This window comes from Solanum tuberosum, unplaced genomic scaffold (assembly GCF_000226075.1).
Source record: "Solanum tuberosum cultivar DM 1-3 516 R44 unplaced genomic scaffold, SolTub_3.0 scf00131, whole genome shotgun sequence".
Taxonomy (NCBI): Eukaryota; Viridiplantae; Streptophyta; class Magnoliopsida; order Solanales; family Solanaceae; genus Solanum; species Solanum tuberosum.
In genome coordinates, this window is record NW_006239054.1 from 341,923 (window position 1) to 366,549 (window position 24,627).

Consider the following 24,627-nt stretch of genomic DNA (forward strand, 5'->3'; position numbering starts at 1 on the left):
ATATATCGATAATCTCTCAAGCTTGTCATTAAATTTTATTCAATCATTTTAATTATTATGTGTCCTAGTAAAAACCACGGTGATATGTGCGTCGACACTATTTTGACCAAATTTTTTTTGAGTGTTCGTGACGATCTATTTAATGACGTGTATCGATTCGAAGAGGTAAATGTAAATTTTTTCAAATTCAAACAAATCTCAGAACAGACACAATAACAATGTTTTTATGAGTGTGTTGTCAAGTGCCAATTACATTTGCAGGTAACAAAAATATATCCCTTTTTAATTATACACATTCACCTCAATGAGTCATATATTCCGACCTCCAAACCACAAACGTAAAAGAGAGGATTTTGAGAAGTTTGAGAGAGGAGGAGGAGTCATGGGAGAAGAAATTATGGCAGCGGCAAACTACTATTCGAAGGACTTTGAATGGGATCAACTTCGGCAAGAGATTGAAAATAATCCTTCTCTTGCTCACCATTTGCTTCCTTTTCCTAATTCTTCTATCACCCAAAATCAACATACCCTTTTGTCTTTTCCACTTTCTATATGTTCTCCGCAGGAAGATTCTGAAGCATGGAACAAGTTCCACACTCGCCATTCCACTGGAAAATTCTTCAAGGTAAGTAATAATTCACTGTTGATGTTGGTAGTGTCGACTCGAGCTTGTATTTGTGTATGATCGGCATCATTAGTTAAATGTGAAATACTAGTAGCCATGAATGTTAGAAACAATCTGGTGAACTTGGTGTGATGTTAAAAGAAATTTGAAGGTTTGACAAGTGTTTGTGTTAGTACCAAACAAACTATGGAACCGTCTGATGACTGAGAACTCGCACCTTGGGCTTCACATTGGATTGTTAGATAGCTGATTCAGTCTCAAGGTTTGCTTCCAATTCTAAGATCTTGTGCATTGTGTCTCAAATGTACACTTGTGAACTTTGAAACTCATAAAATTTCCGGTTGGAGGATACAGTTGTAAAAATCTTTGTACTTGAAGGATTATTTATACTGTGTACTTTTACTTAGGTTGGAGGATACAGCTGTACCAGCAATGTTCTTTTCGAGATACTATTCTGTGCACAATTTGTTGGCCCAGATTCTCTGTACCAGAGCCTATGTTTGTGCACGTACTCAATTCTGTAGGCCAGGTCTATTAATTGATCCAATACTTAAGATCTTTACTGCTGAAGTAGTTGGTCTATGCTCCTTCTCTTTTTCTTTTTCTTTTGATATGTAAGGTCCATGATCTTTGAGCTCATGGGTTTGCTATTTTTAGTATTGTCTTTACTAGAAATAGTATGGAACGGATCTAGGATTTCAAGTTCATGGGTGCACCACTAAAGAAAGAAAGAAAAATAATGTACTAAGCGGTAATTGATCCTCGTTCCTTGAGATAAATAACTCAGCATTCAATCAAGTGCACCATTCAGCCCTTTTGGAGCATGTGTGCCAACACACAATATTATGTTGATTCTAGAAAATATGTACATACAATACCTAGTTTGGCGGATAGACCATGGTTCACGTGCACCTCTATTTCTAGAGTAGATCCGTCCCTGCTTCAAGGTTTTATGATTGGATCAAGATTTGAAATTAGATCCTTCTCTAGCTAACTCCACTGCTATGCTTGCTTCCAACCCTTTGTACTTCATACATCGAACATATGCTAGTATAATTCCTGGGTGGCAGATGAGGACCTAGGCAGGAAATAGATAAAGTGTGGTACATTACTACATTAAAGAGCAAAGTACTGCATTTTCAGGAAATCCAATATGAAGAAATTTGCTCAAACTAATTATGAAATATGATCACGGCTATGCAAGCATAGCTCATTTGCCAAGATATGCACCATCAAACCCTAATTTCAGGCTCATAACATGAGTGGCTAGTTTTAGTATTTTTATTACCAGAATGTTGTGCCTCAAGACTTGAAGTTTTGAACCTTGCGCCTAAAGGCAGTTGAGATTGGATCCATAGACATCTGGCTTAGCCACTAGGACTTGCTTTTAATCCTAGAGACCTCGTGTCTCGTACCTTGAACCTATGACTATAAAAGATTCTTGGAGTTGCCATGGGAATAGACTTTGATGCATAACTCAGATATGGACTTAGGTAGGAGTAAGTGAGAGGATGGACCTTTGGAGATAGTTTCATCTGAGAAGGTGTATATTACAATTTACAATACCATCTTGACAGTGAGCTCGCTTCACAGCTACTATGGAGAGATTGAGTTATGATAGGAATGCTCTTCTAGAGATAGATAAAGACCCTATCCAAGGATGATGCTCATAGTATGCTCTGTTGTCTAAGTCTAATCAGCCCAAAAGTTATGTTAGTTGGATTTCGATTTTGGGTCCACTAGTGAATCAAACATACTTAGCTATAACTCCGCTACTGATGCTCCCATATTCATATGTAGAGAAGCTTCTGAATTTGGAAGCAGTTTAGAAGTTGATCGTTGAAACACACTGGCTAAGTTATCCACAGAGCTCAAAGCTCCATATTTTTCATTCTCCTGACTATGCACCCCACTGCCTATACAACCTTTTACAACCATCTTTAATAATTCCATTCTCTCTTGGGTGTATGGCCATGCTAGAGCTCATCTCCATAGTTTTGAGGTCCATTTTTGTTCTGAGTCAAAACAGATTCATTCCCTATGAATCTCATCCCAATATTTGAACCTCAAAGCTCATTGAAAGCACTTATACCTTTAATAGTGACATCCTTGCAAATTCTAGTTGTCTTCTACAAAGTCTAACTTTATTCATCACATAAACTACAACGAATATGTATTTGGTATGAAAAACTATGAATTGAGTGGTATGATAGAAGGAGCTATGATATGAGAGGAATATTATGAGGAGTTATGACTTGAAAGATAAGATATGAGGAGCTATAGAAAAAGCGGTAGCACACAACAGTAATGACAAAGAGGTACAATAGGAAGCTAAGGGTAAAAGCTATAATATGGAAACAAAGGCAAGGAAACTAAGGTATGAAAGCTGCATGCTAGACTAAGGAAGTGAAACACTAGGAGGGAAAGTGTCATACTTGAAAGGAAGACCCAAGAGCTCATTCCCATGTCTCTAGGGGCTGTGTGAATGAACAAACTATGCCCTTCTTCTCACTCTTATATGGGATGGTCTTGGCGTTATGGTCATTTCGCTTAATACAACCATGATTTGGCATTTCAAGTAAAGATCCAAGAAAGTATTCATACCAATTTATCGTATTACTTCCACATTTAGAAGTTTCTTCACATTTTGATGTTGGGGCTTTTCGTCATTACTAGATTTGAGGTTGGACTACGGCTAGCTCCATGAGTTTAAGATTGTGGTCCCACTTAACTTGATGACTCAAATCTCAAGTTTTGGACCATTAAGAAGACCTAGTTCAGAAAACAAAGTATGTGTACAAATCTAGGGTTTGATGTTTACTATCTTGCCAACAAGTTACACTTCAATGGTCGGCATTGTATCACTTGTAGAACATTTCTCTCCCAGGAAAATCTGATAAAAGCATGGTCTCTGCTCACAATGGTAGACAATATGCAAATGTTTTCTCTTCGGAAGCTCTATATTCCCTCCCTTTTCTTTCCAAGTTCTCCTTTGACTTGGGCATTGAAGCTTAATTCATGAGGCTAAGTCGGTGTCTAATGAGTTTCACTCATTATAAGTATGCATTTGAGGTCTAGGTTCCACAGTCTATAGGATTGAAAACAAGCTTTGGCAGCTGAGTTACCAGGGATTCAATCTCAAGTCCAGAGGTGCGAATTCCAAGACATCAAGTACTGAGGTTCCAGTTTCAAGTTTTGTGCTACTTTTAAGACTACTAGTGTTCATGTCTCAGATAATTAGCAAAGTATTGTACTGGTAGATTTTTTGTGGAATATTTTCTTACACACCGATGAAAAACTAGAAGGTGACTAAGGGAAAAACCTTGCTCTTCCCAATTATCAAAATGGAAAACGAAAGTGAGGTTTTAAATATTTTGGTTTTGTCTGTCACAACTTCTACGTTACTACTACTAGAATGTGGTACATCAATGATCCCTATGCTTTTGTAGCATAAGAACGTATAGCAAGTTTAAGAAGATAATTTCTTGCTAAAAAAGAGACAGAAGTGCAAGGTTTATTTTTCTCATATGTCAACTAGAATGAGAGCTGAGGCATCTGCTCATCGCTATTGCTTTGTCTGTAAATCTCTACTTTTAAACTTATCTATTATTGCTTCAACTGACATCATCATGTTATGTCTTTCAAGACTAATGGTCATCATCTGCTTGTTTCGGTATTTATTTTTGGTTGCATATTTCAGTACTTTGATCTTATCGACAGTTGCAGCAAGAAGAGCAAGTTTTTCCTTAAAACTTGTTGAAAAACCTATATTCCACTTTACATTATTTCCTCAACGTAAGTTCTTCCATGTAGGAGCGTCGGTACTTGCTTAAGGAATTCCCAGAGCTAGCCTCTTGCAGGGACTGCTCGACAGTTTTGGAGATTGGATGTGGAAATGGTAGTACAGCTCTGGCAATACTACGGTGAGGAAGAACTTCAGTTGCCTTGAGTGACTTAATTATTTAAACACTTTTAGGCTGAGGTAGTTTACTACGAAAATTCTCTTTCAGTAAGGTACATAATTATAAGCCACTAGTCCTATTATTACATGCTGTTAGCTACGGTCCTTTGCTTCGGTTACCAAGTTATTTGTTGTTGCTATCGTTCTCTTTCTCCTTTATTTTTAGCATGGTTTCTTCATCAATGTATTTCCTTTTCGTACTTGATTTTGATATGCTTTACTTGAACCGAGGGTCTATCTTAAACAACCTATCTACCTTCACAAGGGACGGACCCACATGGTGTCCTCCGGGTGCTCGAGTACCCATTAACCTCGTCTCAGAATATATATATATAGGAAAAACGACAAATTTACCCCCGAACTTTGATAAATAGTACATCTATGCCCTCCGTATTTGCGTCCATCTCAGCCCCTGCCGTCCAATTATCGGTGCACATATGTCCCTCTCACTAACGGCACCCACATTCTTTACATGTGGCTAAATCCTAAGCAACTACCCGGTTTTCCATTTCTATTAACCCATAAACTAAGAACCCGCCCCATAAACCCAATACCCACCCGATTTGTATCTAAAATATCCTAAGTCAAAATTAAAAGACCCAAATATTCTAAGTCTCTTTCGTATCTCACAAACCCTAGCCTTCATATTCCATAGTTCGTTGGTCGATTCCACCATGTTTTCATCGATTCCATCGTGTGTTCTTCATATCACTGAGATCCGGTCGGAGGTACCCACGATTTCACGCTGTTCATTTCACATATATTGTTTTTCTGTTTTCGATTTTCATCCGTAGGTAGTAAAGAAATGTGTTGTTCGTCATATCTTTGAGATCCGGTCGGAGGTATCCCGATTTGTATCTAGAATATGCTTTTTATAGTTAAAATGTAGGGGTTTGTTCACTTTCTAGGGTTTCACTTTAGAGTCTTAATCTTTTACGCGGTTTGTTAGGCTTTATGTTAAAAAAAATAAAAATTGTTTGTATTTAGATGTGTTGGGTTGGTAGTGTCGTTTTTTGTTCCTTTTGTCTCCTTTGTGTTTAGATGCTTTTTGTCTCTTTGTGTTTATGCCCTTTCTTCATGCTTTTATGTTGTAGGTCCATAAGAAATAATTGATAGTTATTAATTTCATTCTAACTGTAGGACCACTTGTTTAATTGTTAACTAGTTTAATATTATTTTAGTTAGTTCATTTGTGAGTACTTATTAGGGACTGACTTACTAACTGATGTACTTGTTAAATAATTCTCAAGTCTAATTTTCGTAACTTAATAACTAATAACTGCAGCTTACTTAAATGAATTACTAACTGTGACGTACTAACTAACTAAGGTAACTTGCTTATATGACTTACTATGTGGCTGTGACTTGCTAACTTACTATGTGAATGTTACTTACTAACTAATTCCTAATTGACTTAATAACTAACTAATGTGACTTACTTATCAGACTTACTAACTGTGACTTGTTATTAACTTGTGTTATTTACTAACAATGTGACTGCCTTATGCTTACTAATGTGACTTACTTATATGACTTACTAAATGTGACTTAATGATTAATTAACTTACTTTAATCTTAATGTGACTTAATGACTAATTTAACTTGTGTTATTTACTAACAATGTGACTGCCTTATGCTTACTAATGTGACTTACTTATATGACTTACTAAATGTGACTTAATGATTAATTAACTTACTTTAATCTTAATGTGACTTAATGACTAATTTAACTTGTGTTATTTACTAACAATGTGACTGTCTTATGCTTACTAATGTGACTGACTTGAGTTACTTGTTACTGTTATTTACAAACTAATTCCTAATTGACTTAATAACTAACTAATGTGACCTAATACTTACTTATTTCCTATTGTAGCTTGTGTTATTTACTAACAATGTGACTCCTTATGCTTACTAATGTGACTGACTAAGTTACTTGTTAAATTTTGTAAGACTTAAGTAATTCCTTATTGACTTAACTGACTTAATAACTAACTAATGTGACTTACTTATATGTCTTACTAAATGTGACTTAATGACTAATTAACTTACTTTAATCCTAATGTGACTTAATGACTAATTAACTTGTGTTATTTACTTACAATGTGACTGAATTGTGTTACTTGTTATTATGTGATTTTTACTTTCTAACTAATTCCTAATTGACTTAATAACTAACTAATGTGACCTAATACTTACTTATTTCCTATTGTAACTTATTTGTGTTATTTACTAACAATGTGACTGCCTTATGTTTACTAATGTGACTGACTGAGTTACTTGTTAAATTTTGTAAGACTTAAGTAATTCTTAATTGACTTAATAACTAACTAATGTGACTTACTTATATGACCTACTAGATGTGACCTAAGTTGCTCGGACTCGGGTGCGGGTATCCGAGACGGATGCGAATCCGAGAGTCGGATTCGGCAAAATTTTAAATTTTTAAGATTCGGGGGGTGCGAATCCAAGTATGGATACGGGTGCGGGGATTCGGCTAAAATTATTCAATATTATAAAATATAGTTATAATGATAATAATAATAATAATAATAATAATAATAATAATAATAATATTAAATATCTTATAAAATGCTATACTTAAAAGTATATCAATTATAGATATACAAATTTAAAAGTATAAATTAATTACTTGTTACTAATTAATTTAAAAAAAATTATAATTCCTTTTATTTATTATAAAAAAAATCATTTATTTATATATATATATATAGAGTCTAATTTAAATTAGATAGTAGTACAATTCATTAAAGTTCTGTGTGCTGCCCTTTCTTCTCCCAAGAACGCCCTTTCTTCTCCCAAGAAACCCTAGCCTGCTCTTTTCCTTTCCAAGAAAAAAAGCTTTCTCACTGCTTTTTCAAGAAAAAAAACTTTGAATTATTTATTCTTTCCCATGGAGCCCCTTCGCCTCCTCTGTACAAGAAAAAAGATCTGTCTGCTCTCTCTCACTATTCTTGTAAGCTTTGCCTCTTCATTATTCTTTTCCATGGAGCAGCTAGACGTGACAACTTCGTCGTCATCAACTTTCGCCGGCCATGAAACTGATCTCTTCCCCATTTTTTTTCTCGGCTTTGGTCAAAGTATCCGGATCGGATTGACCGAATCCTACACGCACCCCGCACCCGCGCCCGCACCAGTGTCGCGTCGAGACGGGTTCGGCCGCAAAAATGAAGAGTTCGCGCAACATAGGATGTGACTTGTTAAATTCTCTAAGTCTGACTTATGCTTACTAATGTGACCTAATACTTTACTTATTTCCTATTGTTACTTACTTATGTTATTTACTAACTCTTTGTAAGTTATTAACATGGTTGAAGTTACCATATACTTTAATCATGGTGGTGAGTGGCTAACCAGTCTAGAATCACATTATGACAAAGGATGGGTTCATTATTGGAGAGAGTATGGTCCTGATCTTATATCTTTAATTGACTTAGTGAATGAGTACACAGATAAGTTAGGATTTGTTGGTGTGCAAGAACTTATTGTACTTGCTCCAACTTGGAAATATTTTGAAATAGTAGGTGATGAAGGAGTTAGGACCTTAACATCTTTTATCTTTACTGATTATAAATCTATTCATTTGTTTGCTACTGAGGACTGTGAATTATCTGGTTATGTACCTGATATTGTCATACATGATGGATCATTTTTACTTTCACCAATTGTTAATTAAGGCACAGACTATAGTGAAAGTGAAAGTGACAGTAATAATGGAATGGTGTTTAGTTGTTCAGATTATGATACAAATGAATTAGAAAATTTTGTTACTAAAATAAAGAGGAATATAACTGATAGTTTGCAAGATTATAAGGAGATTGTTAAGGCTATAGCCTTCAAGGACATAGCTGAAGCAAAACAGTTCTATAAACTTAATGTTAAAAAAAAAACAGTTCTATAAACTTTATGCTCTAGCTAAGAAGGTAGAACTAGTTGTGGTGAAGAGTGATAAAAAAGATTGATGTATACATGTGTTGCTGAAGGTTGTCAATTTTACTTCTTATTTCTAGGGATCTGACCACCCCTGGTGTTAGTGTCAAAACACTAGTAGATCATATAGAGTGTGGAACAACATGTGACAACTCTTTAGTGGATTACTCAACAATAGCTTTGTATTTTAAGGACAAATTGCAAAGTGACCCTAAGGCATATTGTTGGTGGACCACTTTGCAATTTGTCCTTAAAATACAAAGCTATTGTTGAGTAATCCACTAAAGAATTGTCATATGTTGTTCCACACTCTATATGATCTTCTAGTGTTTTGACACTAACACCAGGAGTGGTCAGATCCCCAGAAATAAGAAGTAAAAATGGACAACCTTCAGCAGCACATGTATACCACAATCTTTTTTATCACTCTTCACCACAACTAGTTCTACCTTCTTAGCTAGAGCATAAAGTTTACAGAACTGTTTTGCTTCAACTATGTCCTTGAAGGCTATACCCTTAACAATCTCCTTATAATCTTGCAAACTATCAGTATATTCCTCTTTTTTTTTTAGTAACAAATTTTTTTAATTCATCTGTATCATAATCTGAACAACTAAACACCATTCCATCATTACTGTCACTACAGTTTGTGGCTTTATTAACAATTGGTGAAAGTAAAAAATGATCGTACATCAACAGATAATTCACAGTCCTCAGTAGCAAACAAATGAATATATTTATAATCAGTAGAGATAAAAGATGTTAAGGTCCTAACTCCTTCATCACCTACTATTTCAAAATATTTCCCAGTTGGAGCAAGTACAATAAGTTCTTGCACACCGACAAACCCTAACTTATCTATGTACTCATTCACTAAGTCAATAAAAGATCATACCCTCTCCAATAATGAACCCATCATTTGTCATAATGTGGTTTTGGACTAGTTAGCCACTCACTACCATGATGAAAGTATATGGTAACTTCAACCATGTTAATGACCTACAAAGAGTTAGTAAATAACATAAGTAAGTAACAATAAGTATTAGTAAGCATAAGTCAGACTTAAGAGAATTTTAACAAGTCACAGCTAGTAGGTCACATTAGTCAATTAGGAATTACTTAAGTCTTACAAAATTTAACAAATAACTCAGTCAGTCACATTAGTAAACACAAGGCAATCACATTGTTAGTAAATAACACAAGCAAGTTACAATAAGTAAGTATTAGGTCACATTAGTTAGTTATTAAGTCAATTTGGAATTAGTTAGTAACAGTCACATAGTAACTCAAGTCAGTCACATTGTTAGTAAATAACACAAGTTAATTATTCATTAAGTCACATATGAATTAAAGTAAGTTAATTAGTCATTAAGTTACATATAAGTAAGTCACATTAGTTAGTTATTAGGTCAATTAGGAATTACTTAAGTCTTACAAAATTTAACAAGTAACTCAGTCAGTCACATTAGTAAGTATAAGACAGTCACATTGTTAGTAAATAACACAAGTAAGTTACAATAGGAAATAAGTAAGTATTAGGTCACATTGGTTAGTAAGTAACTCAAGTCAGCATTAGTAAGCATAAGGCAGTCACATTGTTAATAAATAACACAAGTTAATAACAAGTCACGGTTAGTAAGACAAGTTAATTAGTCACATTAGGATTAAAGTAAGTTAATTAGCCATTAAGTCATATAAGTAAGTCACAGACACATTAGTAAGCATAAGGCAGTCACATTGTTAGTAAATAACACAAGTTAATTAGTCACATTAGGATTAAAGTAAGTTACATTAGTAAGCATAACACAGTCACATTGTTAGTAAATAACACAAGTTAATAACAAGTCACGGTTAGTAAGTCTGATAAGTAAGTCACATTAGGATTAAAGTAAGTTAATTAGTTATTAAGTCACAGACACATTAGTAAGCATAAGGTAGTCACATTGTTAGTAAATAACACAAGTTAATTAGTCATTAAGTCACATTAGGATTAAAGTAAGTTAATTAGCCATATAAGGCAGTCACATTGTTAGTAAATAACACAAGTTAATAAGGAAAATAAGTAAGTCACAGACACATTAGTAAGCATAACGCAGACACATTGTTAGTAAATAACCCAAGTTAATTAGTCATTAAGTCACATTAGGATTAAAGTAAGTTAATTAGTCATTAAGTCACATTAGTAAGCATAAGGCAGTCACATTGTTAATAAATAACACAAGTTAATAACAAGTCACAGTTAGTAAGTTTGATAAGTAAGTCACATTAGTTAGTTATTAAGTCAATTAGGGATTAGTTAGTAAGTAACATTCACATAGTAAGTTAGTAAGTCACAGTCACATAGAAAGTTAGTAAGTCGCAACCACATAGTAAGTCATATAAGCAAGTTACCTTAGTTAGTTAGTAAGTCACAGTTAGTAATTCATATAAGTAAGCTGCATTTATTAGTTATTAAGTTACAAAAATTAGACTTGGGAATTATTTAACAAGTAACTCAGTTAGTAAGTCAGTCCCAAATAAGTACTCACAAATGAACTAACTAAAATAATATTAAACTAGTTAACAATTAAACAAGTGATCCTACAGTTAGAATGAAATTAATAACAACTATCAATTATTTCTTATGGACCTACAACATAAAGGCATGAAGAAAGGGCATAAACAAAAAGCATCTAAACACAAGGGAGACAAAAGGAACAGAAAACGACACTACCAACCCAACACATCTAAATACAAACAAAAAATACATTTTTTTAACATAAAGCCTAACAAACTGCATAAAAAGACTAAGACTCTAAAGTGAAACCCTAGAAAGTGAACAAACCCCTACAGTTTCACTATAAAAAGCATATTCTAGATACAAATTGGGGTACCTCCGACCGGATCTCAGAGATATGACGAACAACACATTTCTTTACTACCTACGGATGAAAATCGAATATAGAAAAACAATATATGCGAAATGAACAGCGTGAAATCGTGGGTACCTCCGACCGGATCTCAGTGATATGAAGAACACACGATGGAATCGACGAAAATGCGGTGGAATCGACCAACGAACTATGGAATCACGAACTTTACTGATAAAGGCTAGGGTTTGTGAGATACGAAAGAGATTTAGAATATTTGGGTCTTTTAATTTTGACTTAGGATATTTTAGATACAAATTGGGTGGGTATTGGGTTTGTGGGGCGGGTTCTTAGTTTATGGGTTAAAAGAAATGGAAAATCGGGTAGTTGCTTAGGATTTAGCCACGTGTAAAGAATGCGGGTGCCGTTAGTGAGAGGGACATATGTGCACCGATAATTGTCGGTAGGGGCTGAGATGGACGCAAAGTATAACGGAGGGCATAGACGTACCATTTATCAAAGTTCGGGGGTAAATTTGTCCTTTTTCCCTTTAGGATATTTTAGATACAAATCGGGTGGGTATTGGGTTTATGGGTTAAAAGCAATGGAAAATCAGGTAGTTGCTTAGGATTTAGCCACGTGTACAGAATGTGGGTGCCGTTAGTGAGAGGGACAAATGTGCACCGATAATTGGACGGCAGGGGCTGAGATGGACGCAAAGTATAACGAAGGGCATAAATGTTCCATTTATCAAAGTTCGGTGGTAAATTTGTCCTTTTTCCCTATATATAACTATGTGGAAATTAAGAGGTATTTGTATAAAATTAACATAGAGCACCCAGTGACCAAATGATCTAACTAGTCCATTGGCTCTTGGGTGGGTGCTTAAGGTTCTTTTTGTGTTGCTGAACCGGAGTTTGAATCTCACTTTTAACATGTCTCTTTTATATTTTTGACTCGAGCACCCATAACCTTAAAATTCTAGATCCGCCACTGGCTGCATACACACCACTCTCCCCAGACCTCACTTGTGGGATACTGGGATTACACTTGGTATGTTGATATCTCATAATTAATTATATTGAGTGGAGTTATTTCCAAGTTTGTCATCTTGTTCTTTTGTTAAACTTGGAAGTAACCACAAATTTCATGTCCAAACACAATATATGAGGCTTCTGTGCTCAAATAGTTGAGTAAAGTAGAATCTCTACTTCCTATTCAATCTCACCTAGAAATAACACTGCTGATAGGCTAGAAATAAGAAGTTAACAAGAAATCAGAGCTTTATCAGTTTGGTGGTGATGTAGCTTGACCTTATTTAAGAGCAATGCTGAAGAATCTTCGTTCTTTCTCTAAATTAAGTTTAGGTTTATCTGGTTTCATCGTTACAACAAGGCTAGCATACTTGTCCACTTGCTTATTGAGAATTTCAATGTTCTATGCGAAGATTCAGAACCATATTATTTTTCTCTCATTACTGAAACTTTGCTTGTCTCTTTAGTGGAAACAAGAGCATCTCTCTGTTTGCCTGTGACTGCAGCAACGAGGCTCTTGAGAGGGCTAAAGAGAATATTGAAGCTGCTAATATGAACTTGGCTAAAGAACGTTTTTATCCATTCCAATGTGATTTCTCTGCAAGTGGATTTCCAAACTGGTTAGTCTGCACTTCTTGCCGTGAAAATTTCTTCCAGAAGCAGAATATGTGCTCCTCAGGTCAGTAAACGTATCAATTCTTCTGCATTTCATTGTATATGCAAAGATGTGTTTTTTTTAAATCAACGTGTTTTGCTCACACAGATGCAAGAAGCTGCAGTAAGCAAGATTTCCCATCTGCCAAGAACAATAACTGCATTGGTGGAGTAGATTTTGTTACCTTAGTATGTGCATTAGTAATTATGTCTATAGACAAGGCTCTTCTTTTTCCGCAACTGTATTGGTTTCTACAAGAATCAAATGTCTAAGTATATGGATATGCTATTCTGCCAGATATTTACGCTATCAGCAGTGCCACTTCACAGGATGTCGAGAGCAATCACAGAATGTTTCTCTGTTCTAAAGCCCGGAGGACTGTTGTTATTCAGGGATTATGGTAGTAACCTGGACTAAGTTTGTATCTTCTAAATGATGGGATCTGTTTAGATTTTCTCCTAGTATCTGAATTTGGGGAATGTGAAACTCAGGTCTTTATGATATGACCATGCTTCGGTTCGAGCCAGAGCAAAGAGTAGGATACAGGGAATACATGCGTACTGATGGAACAAGGTCTTACTTTTTTTCCTTGGATAGTGTACGAGATCTTTTCTGCGGCACAGGATTCACTGAGGTATTATTTCCCAGGTGCTATTTTGTGGAACTACAGACAGGAATTTTGGTTCCATATTAACATATTTATGAACCTTTTTGCAGCGTGAGCTTGAATATTGTTGTGTCCAGTCTGTGAATCGACGGAATGGGAAGATCATGCGAAGAGTATGGATTCATGGGAAGTTCCAGAAGCCTCATGTCCACGTATGTTCTTAACCCTGTGGTTTTGATGGAAGAAAGTGAGCTTGCAAGCAGCTACATTAATGTTATCCTTGAGCATAAGAAACCGAAAAAAACAGATTAACATGTGTAATTTTTTACCCTTATATCCTCCTCCAACAGAGCTAAATCAAATATGTGTAGAAGTAGAATACTTGAGATAATGCCAGCACCTGAGATTCCTTTAAATGAAAGATTCAGTCATTTTCTAGTATGCATGCAAAGTGGCACTGTGTCTCTTGAAACATATTATGTGGTGCTGTGATTGTACAATGAGCTGCTGAAAAGAATGAGCAAAATTTTGACCAGATGGTCATATTCTTTCTGTTGACTCTGACAGTTTGTTATCTTAAGCTTGGGGCTGTTTTAACATTAGTTTACACTATGATGGTGCACGTCTTGGTTTGAGAACCTTCTCAAGGGGGATTTATTGTTGTTCCTCTGGAAGAGAATTTAATTGTGAGGAGTAAGTCAAATTGAAGGCTGGAAGTAAAAGATGTGTGTTGTCAATTAAAGATTTTTTACCTTGTCATTATCAGACATTCAATATTTGAATGTAGAAGATATTGCCATGCTACATTTATGGTATGAATGAATTGATGAGCAGTTATTTTCCCGCAATTATGCATGTGATCATACAACTGGGGAGAAAATTTTGAGGATTCATATAGCTGACCCAACTAGTTCAAGGCTTAGTAATTGTTGTATGTCATATCATTATTCAGTTTGCAACAATAATTTTAGAACTAAACATCACTTGCTAAGTTCTGGTTTTGCAGAACCAAAGTTGGTAAGTACTGTGACAAGCTGACAGCAAAGCTCTTGTGAGCCACTCATTTTTTCTGAAGAATCTTGTTCTTCATGTCTTCAATGAATTGATTGAGATTCTTCTCTGAAGACCCCTCATCAGAAAGTGCTTTCTGAAGGATCATCTTTGTTTTCTCTATATTTTTCCTCAATTCATCTGATTTACTCATTATCCTTCCAATATTCTCCGCTGCTACCTCCCTTCTGATTAATCTTCCTGTGCAAAGATTCACACCAATCCTCCAATCATCAACCACTAATTTTCTGTTAGTAAATTGATCTGTCAAAATAGGAAAGCACACCATTGGAACTTTACACCATATGCTCTCCAAGATTGAGTTCCACCCACAGTGAGTCAAAAACCCTCCAACTGCTGGATGTGATAGTACTGCTAGTTGAGAGCACCATGGCACAACCAATCCTCTACCTGCAGTTTCTTCCTCAAATCCAAGAGGCAAAATGTTTCTTTCTTCAGAACCTAAGATATTGTGACGTAGCACCCAAATGAAACTCACCTTACTTATCAGAATGCCTTGTGCTATTTCCAGAATATCCTGTTTACTCAAATTAATGAGACTACCAAATGAGATGTATAACACTGTACCATCTTGTTTGCTATTGAGCCAGTTGGTGTAATCTGATGCCGGAAGCAGGTTCATTGAAATTGTTCTCTTGGTGAAGCTTGTGGGGAAGAGTGGCCCAATTGCATAGAAGGGCTGCTTTTCTTGCAAGGCCGAGATAGGTGAAGACTCTAGCTCTTGCACTGTATTACCGATGACAAAGTTTGCTTTCTGTGCATCTTCAAGACACTTGAACACAAAACGGTGCATCACGGTGTTTGGATCAGCATCTTGAAAATATGAAGGTAAATCTGTTGGTTCAATGGCTTGGACTCCAGGTAAGTATCTAATGGTGTCTTCACACTTATCTGGACAAAATTATTACTCATCAGCTAATTGATTATGTAATGTAGGCTGTGATTAGACAGTAATAGCTTCAAGATATTTGGTTCATACCATGACACCCAAAGTGGCCATTACTCTTGAGCAGGTCCATGTGATAGTAGGCTGTAAGGACTGTTGCTGGTTCAGTCCAAAATGAAACATTGACAAGATTATATTTCTTGGAAATCGTTGATCCCCATACGTGGAAACTATCAGCTATTATACAAGAAATTGGCGGGTTTGGTTTTGAGAGGACTAGATTTTCAATGAAGTCATCCACATGAGCTTGGAAAACATGAATGAGACCTTCCACAAACTGGTTTGCATTGGCACTCCAATAGAAACTCAGAGGAAAACCATCACTAATTTTGGCATATCGAATGTCAAGACCGCATTTCTGTCCGTGGGAGAAAGGGTTGTCGTCATCTTTAAGTGACTGAGCTTTAGCTATCTGCTGGTGAGTTGATTCTGTGTTGACAAAGGTGATGGTAAAACCTTTTGAGGCGAGCTTCATGGCGAGATGTGTGAATGGAGTTATATGGCCTTGAAGAGGAAGTGGTACGAGTACTGCATGTGGCTGTAGGTGCTCCATTTAGTCCTAAAATATAGGAGATGGTTGCCTTTTTTGAGAAAGGTAAGTATATTATTGTTGATATAGCACCAAGGAAGTGCAGGGTAAAAAGTATATAGGAGTTAGTTGCCTTGTGTGTTTATGTAAGAGCTTGGAAGGAGATGGTGGCTTTATGTTCTTTGATGCAGAAATGTTTATTGTCTAAGTTGGTGTCTGGCTGTCCTTATAGCTGCATTTATTTGAATTTGGAGCCTTTCATATGTCATCCCTTAGGTATTTAAAGATAATGAGATAGACATGTCTTTTGTTTGGAGTGAATCCCGGCTTGTGGCTTGCAGTTGTTTATTTGTAAACACCGGATTGTGTCCTGTATTCATTTGTTTGATGTAAATACTCGTTGGGGTAACTTTTTTCAGTTAATCTATTCTTAAAGAAATTGAACTTGTTAGTGGTTGTGTCATCATAGACATAGAGAAGTGTGCCTTTCCAATAATTGCATTTGCATAATTGATTAATTGTATTGGTGTGGTCCCTTTCTTTCAAATTCAAACGTTTGTTCTTCCTTTTCTTTATGTTGGGCTAGGAATAATATGTTATGTGAACAGTATAGTTTTGCTTGTAATTTCTTTTACCTAAGTCAGAGTAAGAAAAATTATCTACCTTTACCCATCTACAAAATTTGCCCTCAAGAAATTACACAACATAGTTTTTTTTAAGTAAATCTTATCTCTACCTCGTAAGAGGTAGAAAGATTCTTTCCGAAATAAATAAGAAATAATAATCTTGGAAAAATGCACTGGGGAAAGAGATAGTGACTTATTTGTTTTCAAAAAAAGAGAGAAGATGATGGATTTGAAGGATTACCAAATCCAACACTAAAAAATGATTTAAATATCTTAGGGGAAAAGAAGACAATAAAAACATTGATGTGGGCAATTATAAAAGTCCACACAACAAAACATTTGCTACAGACAAAATCGGATATGAACGATTCTAATAAGATTTCATTTTTAAACAAAAAGTCATTTTTGATTTATTCATAATTTTGCTTTGCTATCCCATCTAGTGGTGTAGGATTACTAACACCATTTTCCAAGCTTAGATCTGACAATTAGAGCATAAACAAGATATTATGGGAACTCAATATTGAACGAAAGAACAATTGAATTCATATCAACACTAATCCACTCGAACCATCAAAAACTTTAAAAGTTAAGCACACTTAGGCGAGAATAGTACTAGTAGTATTAGGAGGGTGACCCTCTAGGAAATTTCGTGTTGCTTGTTAAGTTATATGATGTGCCTCCCTATATGGTCATCGACAATTCTCACCTTCTGAGATAGCTTTGAATATTGATTTAAACCCAATTATTTTTTTCCATAGTATCAAAGCAGATAAATATCCTGAATTCAAATCTCATCACCACTAATCATCTAGTTCATGAAAAAAAAAAAAACAAGCTCGCACTTGCTAAACATTGTCAATGTATCTTTTTCGTAATTTGTGTCTTTTGAATGATGGAATTTGCTTAGTTTTTCTCCTAGTATCTGAACCTGAGGAGTGTGAAACTCAGGTCTTTATGATATGACCATGCTTTGATTTTAGCTAGAGCAAAGAGTAGGATAGAGGGAGTACATGTGTTCTGATAGAACAAGGTCTTACTTCTTTTGCTCGGATAGTGTAAGATATATCTTCACGACACATAATTCACTGGGGTATTACTTCCCTTGGCTATTTTCTGGAATTATAGACACAAGTTGTGGTTCCATTACCAATAAAGTTTAACATATTTGTATCCAGTCCGTGAATGATGGAATGGGAAGATCACACGAAGAGTGTGGATTCATGGAAAGTTCTTGTAAGTTCACGACACTTTGGTTTTGATGGGAGAAAGTGAACTTGTAAGCAGGCACATTAATGTTTCATGAGCTTAAGAACTTTAAAAAGAGATAAACATAAGTTATTTTTAACCCTTAAAAATAAGAATGTCAATCCCTGAGATCCTATTGAAAAATGAAAAATTCTGTCCTTTTCCAAGTAGGAAGGCAGAGATGTCTCGTGAAATATACGAAATGGTGCTGAAGTTGTATAATGAGATGTAAGGAAAGGATGAAGAAAATTCACAAGATGGTGATATTCTTTGTTATCTTAAGCTTGAGGATGTTCTAAGGCCAGGTCACACTATGAAGGTGCAACTTGTTTTGAGAAGCTTCCCAAGGGCGAAATATCGTTGTTCCTGTAGTGTAATAGAATTTAATTGTGAAAAGTAAGTCGATATGAAGGCTGGAAGTAAAGGATGTGTGTTGTCAAATAAACTTTTCACCTTGTCATTGTCAGAGATTCTGGTTGTGAGGAGGATTCATATAACTCATCGCAACTTGTTTTGGACTGAGACGTAGTTGCTGTTGTCATTATCAGACGTAGATATTTTACTTGAGTATACAAAACAACTATACTGACATGCTATATAGACGTAGATCTCTTGCAATTATGCCATGCCTTTATTCAACTAGTTCAAATGGAACAGGGTAAATTGCGAGGATTCATATAGCTGACCAGACTAGTATAAGGCATAATAATAGTAATTGTATGTTATGCCATTATTCACTCCGAAACATTATAGAACTAATACCTCACTTGCTAAGCTACTCCATGAAAATACATCACTTGCTATTCTTTTGGCTTAACAGAACCGTAATAGGTAAGTGAGAATGTGATAAGAAGCTCAATTTTTCTGAAGAATCTTGTTCTTCATGTCTTGTATGAATTGGTTGAGATTCTTCTCTGAAGATCCCTCATCAGAAAGTGCATTTTGAAGTATCATCTTTGTTTTATCGATATTCTCCCTCGATTCATCTGAGTTATTCATTATCTTTCCAATATTCTCCGCTACTACCTCCCTCCTGATCAATCCTCTAGTGCAAAGATTCACACCGATCCTCCAATCATCAACCACTAATTTCCTGTTAGTAAGTTGATCCCCCGAAACAGGAAAGCACACCATTGGAACTTTACACCATATACTCTCCAAGATTGAATTCCACCCACAGTGAGTCAGAAACCCTCTGACTGATGGATGTGATAGTATTGCTAGTTGAGAGCACCATGGCACAACCAATCCTCTCCCTGCTGTTTCTTCCTCAAATCCGAGAGGCAAAATGTTTCTTTCTCCGGATACTAAGATATTGTGACGTAGCACCCAAATGAAACTCACTTTACTTATCAGAATGCCTTGTGCTATTTCCAGAATATCCTGTTTACTTAAATTAGCAAGACTACCAAATGAGATGTATAACACTGTACCATCTTGTTTGGTATTGAGCCAGTTGGTGTAATCTGTTGCCGGTAGCAGGTTCGTTGAAATTGTTTTCTTGGTAAAGTTTGTGGGACAGATTGGCCCAATTGCATAGAATGGTTGCTGCTCTTGTAAGGCCAAGATGGTTGAAGACTCTAGCTCTTGCACTGTATTACCAATGACAATGTCCGCTTTCTGTGCATCTTCAATACACTTGAACACGTATTTAGTCTCGTTTGGATCAGCATCTTGACAATATGAAGGTAAATCCTCTGGTTTAATGGCTTGAATTCCTGGTATGTAGCTAATGGTGTCATCGTACTTATCTGGACAAAAATGATAACTCATTAGCTAATTGGTTATGTATAATGTAGTCAGAAATTAGACTGTAATAGTTTCTAGATAAAAGGTTCATACCATGTCGCCCAAAGTGGCCATTTCTCTTGAGCAGGTCGGTGTTATAGAAGACTGTAAGCACTGTTGCTGGTTCAGTCCAAAATGAGACATTGACGAGATTATATTTCCTTGCAATCGTTGATCCCCATACGTGGAAACTGTCAGTTATTATACAAGAAACTGGTGGATTTGGTTTCGAGAGGACTAGATTTTCAATGAAATCATCAACATGAGCTTGGAAAACATGAGTGAGACCTATCATGAACTGGCTCGCGTTGGCTCTCCTGTCAAAACTCAGTGGAAAACCATCGCTGATTCTAGCATAACGAATGTCAAGACCAGATTCCTCTGCATGGGAGAAAGGGTTGTCGTCATCTTTAAGTGACTGAGCTTTAGCTATCCGCTGGTGAGTTGATTCTGTGTTGACAAAGGTGATGGTAAAACCTTTTGAGGCAAGTTTCATGGCAAGATGTGTGAAGGGATTTATATGGCCTTGAAGAGGAACTGGTATCAGTACTGCATGTGGCTGTATGTGTTCTTTTAGCTCCATTTTAGTCCTAAAATATAGCAGAATGTAGTTACTTTTTTTGTAGTATTAATATAGCACTTTGGAGTTTGGACTACATGCAAGAAGTATATAGGAGATGATTGATTATTTATATTAGTTCTTTGATGCAGAAGTGTGTCTAAGTTGGTGTTCTGCTGTATAGCTGCACTTGTGTGAATTTTGGAGCCTCTCCTAGGCTACCTCTTAGGAAATTATGGGCCATTATGTCATGCAAGGCACGTGTCTTGCATTTATTTGTCTGATGTAAAACACCGGCTTGTGTCCTGCATTCGTTTTTGTCTGTGTGTAAAAACCGTCTTGTGTTCTGCATTCGTTTTTGTTTGTGTAAACACCAAGCTCGTGTGTCGTATTTGTTTTTTTCGTGTAAACACTGACTTGTGTTTTGCATTCGTTTGTTTGATGTAAACACTAACTTGTGTTTTGCATTCGTTTGTTTGATGTAAACACCGATTTGTGTTCTAGATTCGTTTAGTAAATATTTCCTCCATTTCAATTTGTTTGTCTTACTTTCCTTTTTAGTTCGTTTCAAAAAGAATGTCGGGATATAGATTAGGCTATAAGGAACGGATGTCTCTTCCTTTTCTTGGCAACTCCTTAAGGTCGTTTGGTTGGGAATAAGTTATCCTCGGATTAATTATATATCGTGTGATAAGTTATCCCACCATGTATATGGGATAACTTATCCCATCACTATGGTATAAATTGTGGGATAAGTCATCTCAAACTTGACAACCAAACAAGACATCAAAATTTTATTCTTGGACTATTTTTTTATCCCAAGACTATTTATTTTTATCCCTCACACTAAAAGATCCCTTAATTCTAACTTTTCGCGTGACATGTTTAAGATCACTAGATTAAAGGATATTTTGGTACATTTTATATATCTTTAGTTTAAAATTACAAGACTTAAAAGTCTTCATTGCTTTCTTAAAATCAGACAAACAAATTGAAACGAAGTAAATAATGTCTGATTTGTTTCTAGAAAAAAAAACATGTAATGTGAATGATTTTACAAAATACAACACTAACAAGGGGTGCCACCTTCAAAAATGGACTTCAAATAATTTAAAGAAAAGAAAACACAAAAAACACATGATGATTTGGACAATTATAAAATTCTTATGATATAATTATTCATTTATTTGTACAAAGGAAGACTAGTCAACAAGAAATTAAGAATCAAGATCAAGATTTCTTGGACTGTTTTTTGAGGTTTAAGTAATCAATTAGAGCTTCAATCATTATAATATGAATGACATAATACATAAATGTGTTATTTAACTTAACCTCGTCTAAATACTTATGTCCTTTAATTTTAAGTATACACGAATAGACTTGTATAGAGGTACACACATGTGTCCTACTTAATAATTCACATTCTACACGGCATTTTACCTAACGTGAAACATAACATACTACAAAATCAATAATATCTTTTTATGAGTAATTATTATTTAGCTTTTGAGAGAGGAGGTCCGACTATCGACCCATTTTTTAACTTTGAAAATTTATGATGAAAATAGCAAAAACTTTATAAAAAGAAAATTGATGGTTATTGTAGGGTTTGCCAAAAGAAAAAAGAGTAGAAATCAACTCAAAAAATTAAAAATAAAATAAAATTAATAACATGGCAAATGACGATTGATGTGTAGTTTGCACATGATTTCTTACAACTGAAAATGAAAATGACCGAAAAAGCAATACATGTGTTACTTTAATTAAAATGATTTTGTGGGATAATAGGACCCTGGAAACTTTAGATATCAACTTAATAAAAGGTAAGGGTGTCAAAAGAATATGAAAAACTGATCGAATTTAATCTAACTAAACCGAATTGATTTATGTTATTTTTCAATAAAATCTTGGACTTTTATGTAAGTGTAAAACTGTCTCAAACAATTGGGATGGTCTTTTTAATATATGAAAAAATTGGAAAAAAAATCTGAACTGAACGGAATAACCTTACATGTATGTAAATATATTTTATATATTAACAATAATATGTTAAGTTTAATATATAAATATATTTTATTATTTTATAACATTTTTCAAATATAAATACTTCCCCTGTCTACTTTTATTTGTCATGTTGCGCTTTTCGAAAGTCAATTTGACTAATTTTCAAAGTTAAATTGGATTACATTAATTTGATATTTTAAACAAAAAATTTAGATATTCAAAAACTATACGAAAAGTACTATAAAATGCAATTTCTTGCATATCAATATGATGAAAATATACATCGTAAAATGATAGTCAAAGATTTTAGAGTTTGACTCTAAAAATGGAAACTATGACAATTAAAAGTAGACGGAGGTAGTATAACCTAGGTCCTAGACCTCTAGTGACTAGACGACTTTGGGTCTTTGCTATTTAATTAACCTTTACTTAATTAGGTTTAAAATTAAAAGATATTGTAATAGATAGTCTATCAAACAATATAGCGAAATCTATGCAAACACTCATATTGAATGTTTAAGATCAAACAATACGGCAACAATGTTTTACATTCTTGTCTTCTTGGTGAAGATTTAAAGTGCTTCTTCAAGAACATATATATTTTGCGAAAGAAATATTTTAGTAGTAGTATATTTTGAGGTGATATTTTAAAAGTAAAAAAATGAAAATTAACCGAGCCATACCGATATCGAAGAGAAACTAATATGATTGGGATGATTTTAAAAAAATCTAATTTTGATTATAGTAATACAAAATACTCGAAAAACTGAGATGGTATAGTTTTTAAAAAATAATCGACTGAACCATACCATTGACACCCTTAATAAAAAGTATAAGTTAGAGGGAACTTTATAATCAAACAAAATCATCATTTCTAATTCATCATCCCTATTTCCTCATTAAAAAAAAAAAAAGAATGGCATGTTGCACTAAACCATAATGCCCTTAAATTGTATTTTTCTTATTCAAATTAATTGAGATAAAATGATTCTCTCAATATAGCTTAACTTCGTCATGCCTGTTAAGTCTGTAAGAATAGTGAAGAAGTATTTTCATTGATAACATGCTTCTCAATGAAATTTTTGCTAGAGTTAGACCAATATGTATAGTTCATAATTTTGCCACAAGACTTGATGTTGCCTACTTTCAATTTATACAATATAATTAATTGTTTATTTGCAGAAATGAAGACTAGTCAACAAGAAATTAAGAAGGCATAATACATAAACATGATTTTTAAGTTGGCGTTAGCTGACAACTATGACATTTAACTTTAGGTGTGCACAAGTAGACACTTAAACTTGTATAAAATTGAACAAATACACACATTCATCTTACATGGCACCCTACATGGCAATTTTGTGTCCTACATGACGTCCTACATGTATTATGCCATGTAGGATGCGTGTGTCTATTTGTTCAATTTTATACAAGTTTAAGTGCCTACTTGTGCACCAAGTTAAGGGCCATGTTTATATATAATGCCAATTAAGAATCAAAGGTAAATGACTATTAATGTATAGTTTACACATAGTTTTTTACAACTGAAAATGATCGAAAAAGAAATATATATATATATGCTACTTTATTAAAACGATTTTGTGGGGATAATAGAAGAGCAACTTTCACATAGAGCAAACAAAAAAATCATATTTGTATGCTATAGCAAAGTTTGCATAATTGCGCTACATAACAAACATATTTATGTATAATTCGCTATACATATACAATTGAAAGCTATGTCTATTTCGCTATACATATATATAAAAAGAAGCAATTATATAATTTGTTGGCTCCTCATCAGATTTGTATAATTTCGCTGGCAGGCCATTTGTATAAATTGTTGTTAGCCTCTCGTTTGTATAAATCGTTGACAAAAATATTTGTATATCAAAAATCGCTCTCTCTTTCGCTTTATACAAACATAAATTAAACATTATACAAACATAAATTATACATTATACAAACATAAAACTGGGCAGGGGAATATTTTTATTGTATAATTATAAGTGTATAGGACGAATATATATGTATTTGCATGTGTATATACAATTTTCTCGCGCTTTATACAGAAAACTGGGCAGGGGAATATTTGTATTGTATAATTACAAGTGTATAAGATGAATATATATGAATTTGCATGTGTATATACAATTTTCTCTCACTTTATACAA

The 24,627-nt window shown here is 34.6% G+C and overlaps 2 protein-coding genes across 2 annotated transcripts; one reads left to right on the forward strand and one right to left on the reverse strand.

The window, feature by feature from the left end:
• The first annotated feature begins 301 nt into the window (after positions 1–301).
• Positions 302–14,120, forward strand: LOC102603182 (methyltransferase-like protein 6). Its single transcript, XM_006350890.2, has 7 exons — positions 302–625; positions 4,439–4,548; positions 12,888–13,099; positions 13,184–13,263; positions 13,373–13,475; positions 13,567–13,709; positions 13,793–14,120. Exons 1-7 carry the CDS (start codon positions 305–307, stop codon positions 13,904–13,906), a joined length of 1,083 nt encoding a protein of 360 aa, XP_006350952.2. The 5' UTR covers positions 302–304; the 3' UTR covers positions 13,907–14,120.
• Positions 14,121–16,771: 2,651 nt separating this feature from the next.
• LOC102603523 (UDP-glycosyltransferase 86A1-like) lies at positions 16,772–20,823 on the reverse strand. The gene is made up of 2 exons (XM_006350891.2): positions 19,945–20,823; positions 16,772–19,853 (listed from the first exon to the last, which is right to left on the reverse strand). Exons 1-2 carry the CDS (start codon positions 20,471–20,473, stop codon positions 18,958–18,960), a joined length of 1,425 nt encoding a protein of 474 aa, XP_006350953.1. The 5' UTR covers positions 20,474–20,823; the 3' UTR covers positions 16,772–18,957.
• Positions 20,824–24,627: the final 3,804 nt, after the last annotated feature.

What these genes read in the sequence shown, in the direction of transcription:
- LOC102603523 (XM_006350891.2), bottom strand. Translation starts at nt 20,473, where the DNA reads ATGGAGCTAAAAGAACACATACAGCCACATGCAGTACTGATACCAGTT. An exon ending in TGGCCACTTTGGGCGACATG is followed by an intron (nt 19,854 to 19,944) that starts GTATGAACCTTT and finishes ATTTTTGTCCAG; the next exon opens with ATAAGTACGATGACACCATT.
- LOC102603182 (XM_006350890.2), top strand. Translation starts at nt 305, where the DNA reads ATGAGTCATATATTCCGACCTCCAAACCACAAACGTAAAAGAGAGGAT. An exon ending in CCACTGGAAAATTCTTCAAG is followed by an intron (nt 626 to 4,438) that starts GTAAGTAATAAT and finishes TCTTCCATGTAG; the next exon opens with GAGCGTCGGTACTTGCTTAA. An exon ending in ACAGCTCTGGCAATACTACG is followed by an intron (nt 4,549 to 12,887) that starts GTGAGGAAGAAC and finishes TTGTCTCTTTAG; the next exon opens with TGGAAACAAGAGCATCTCTC.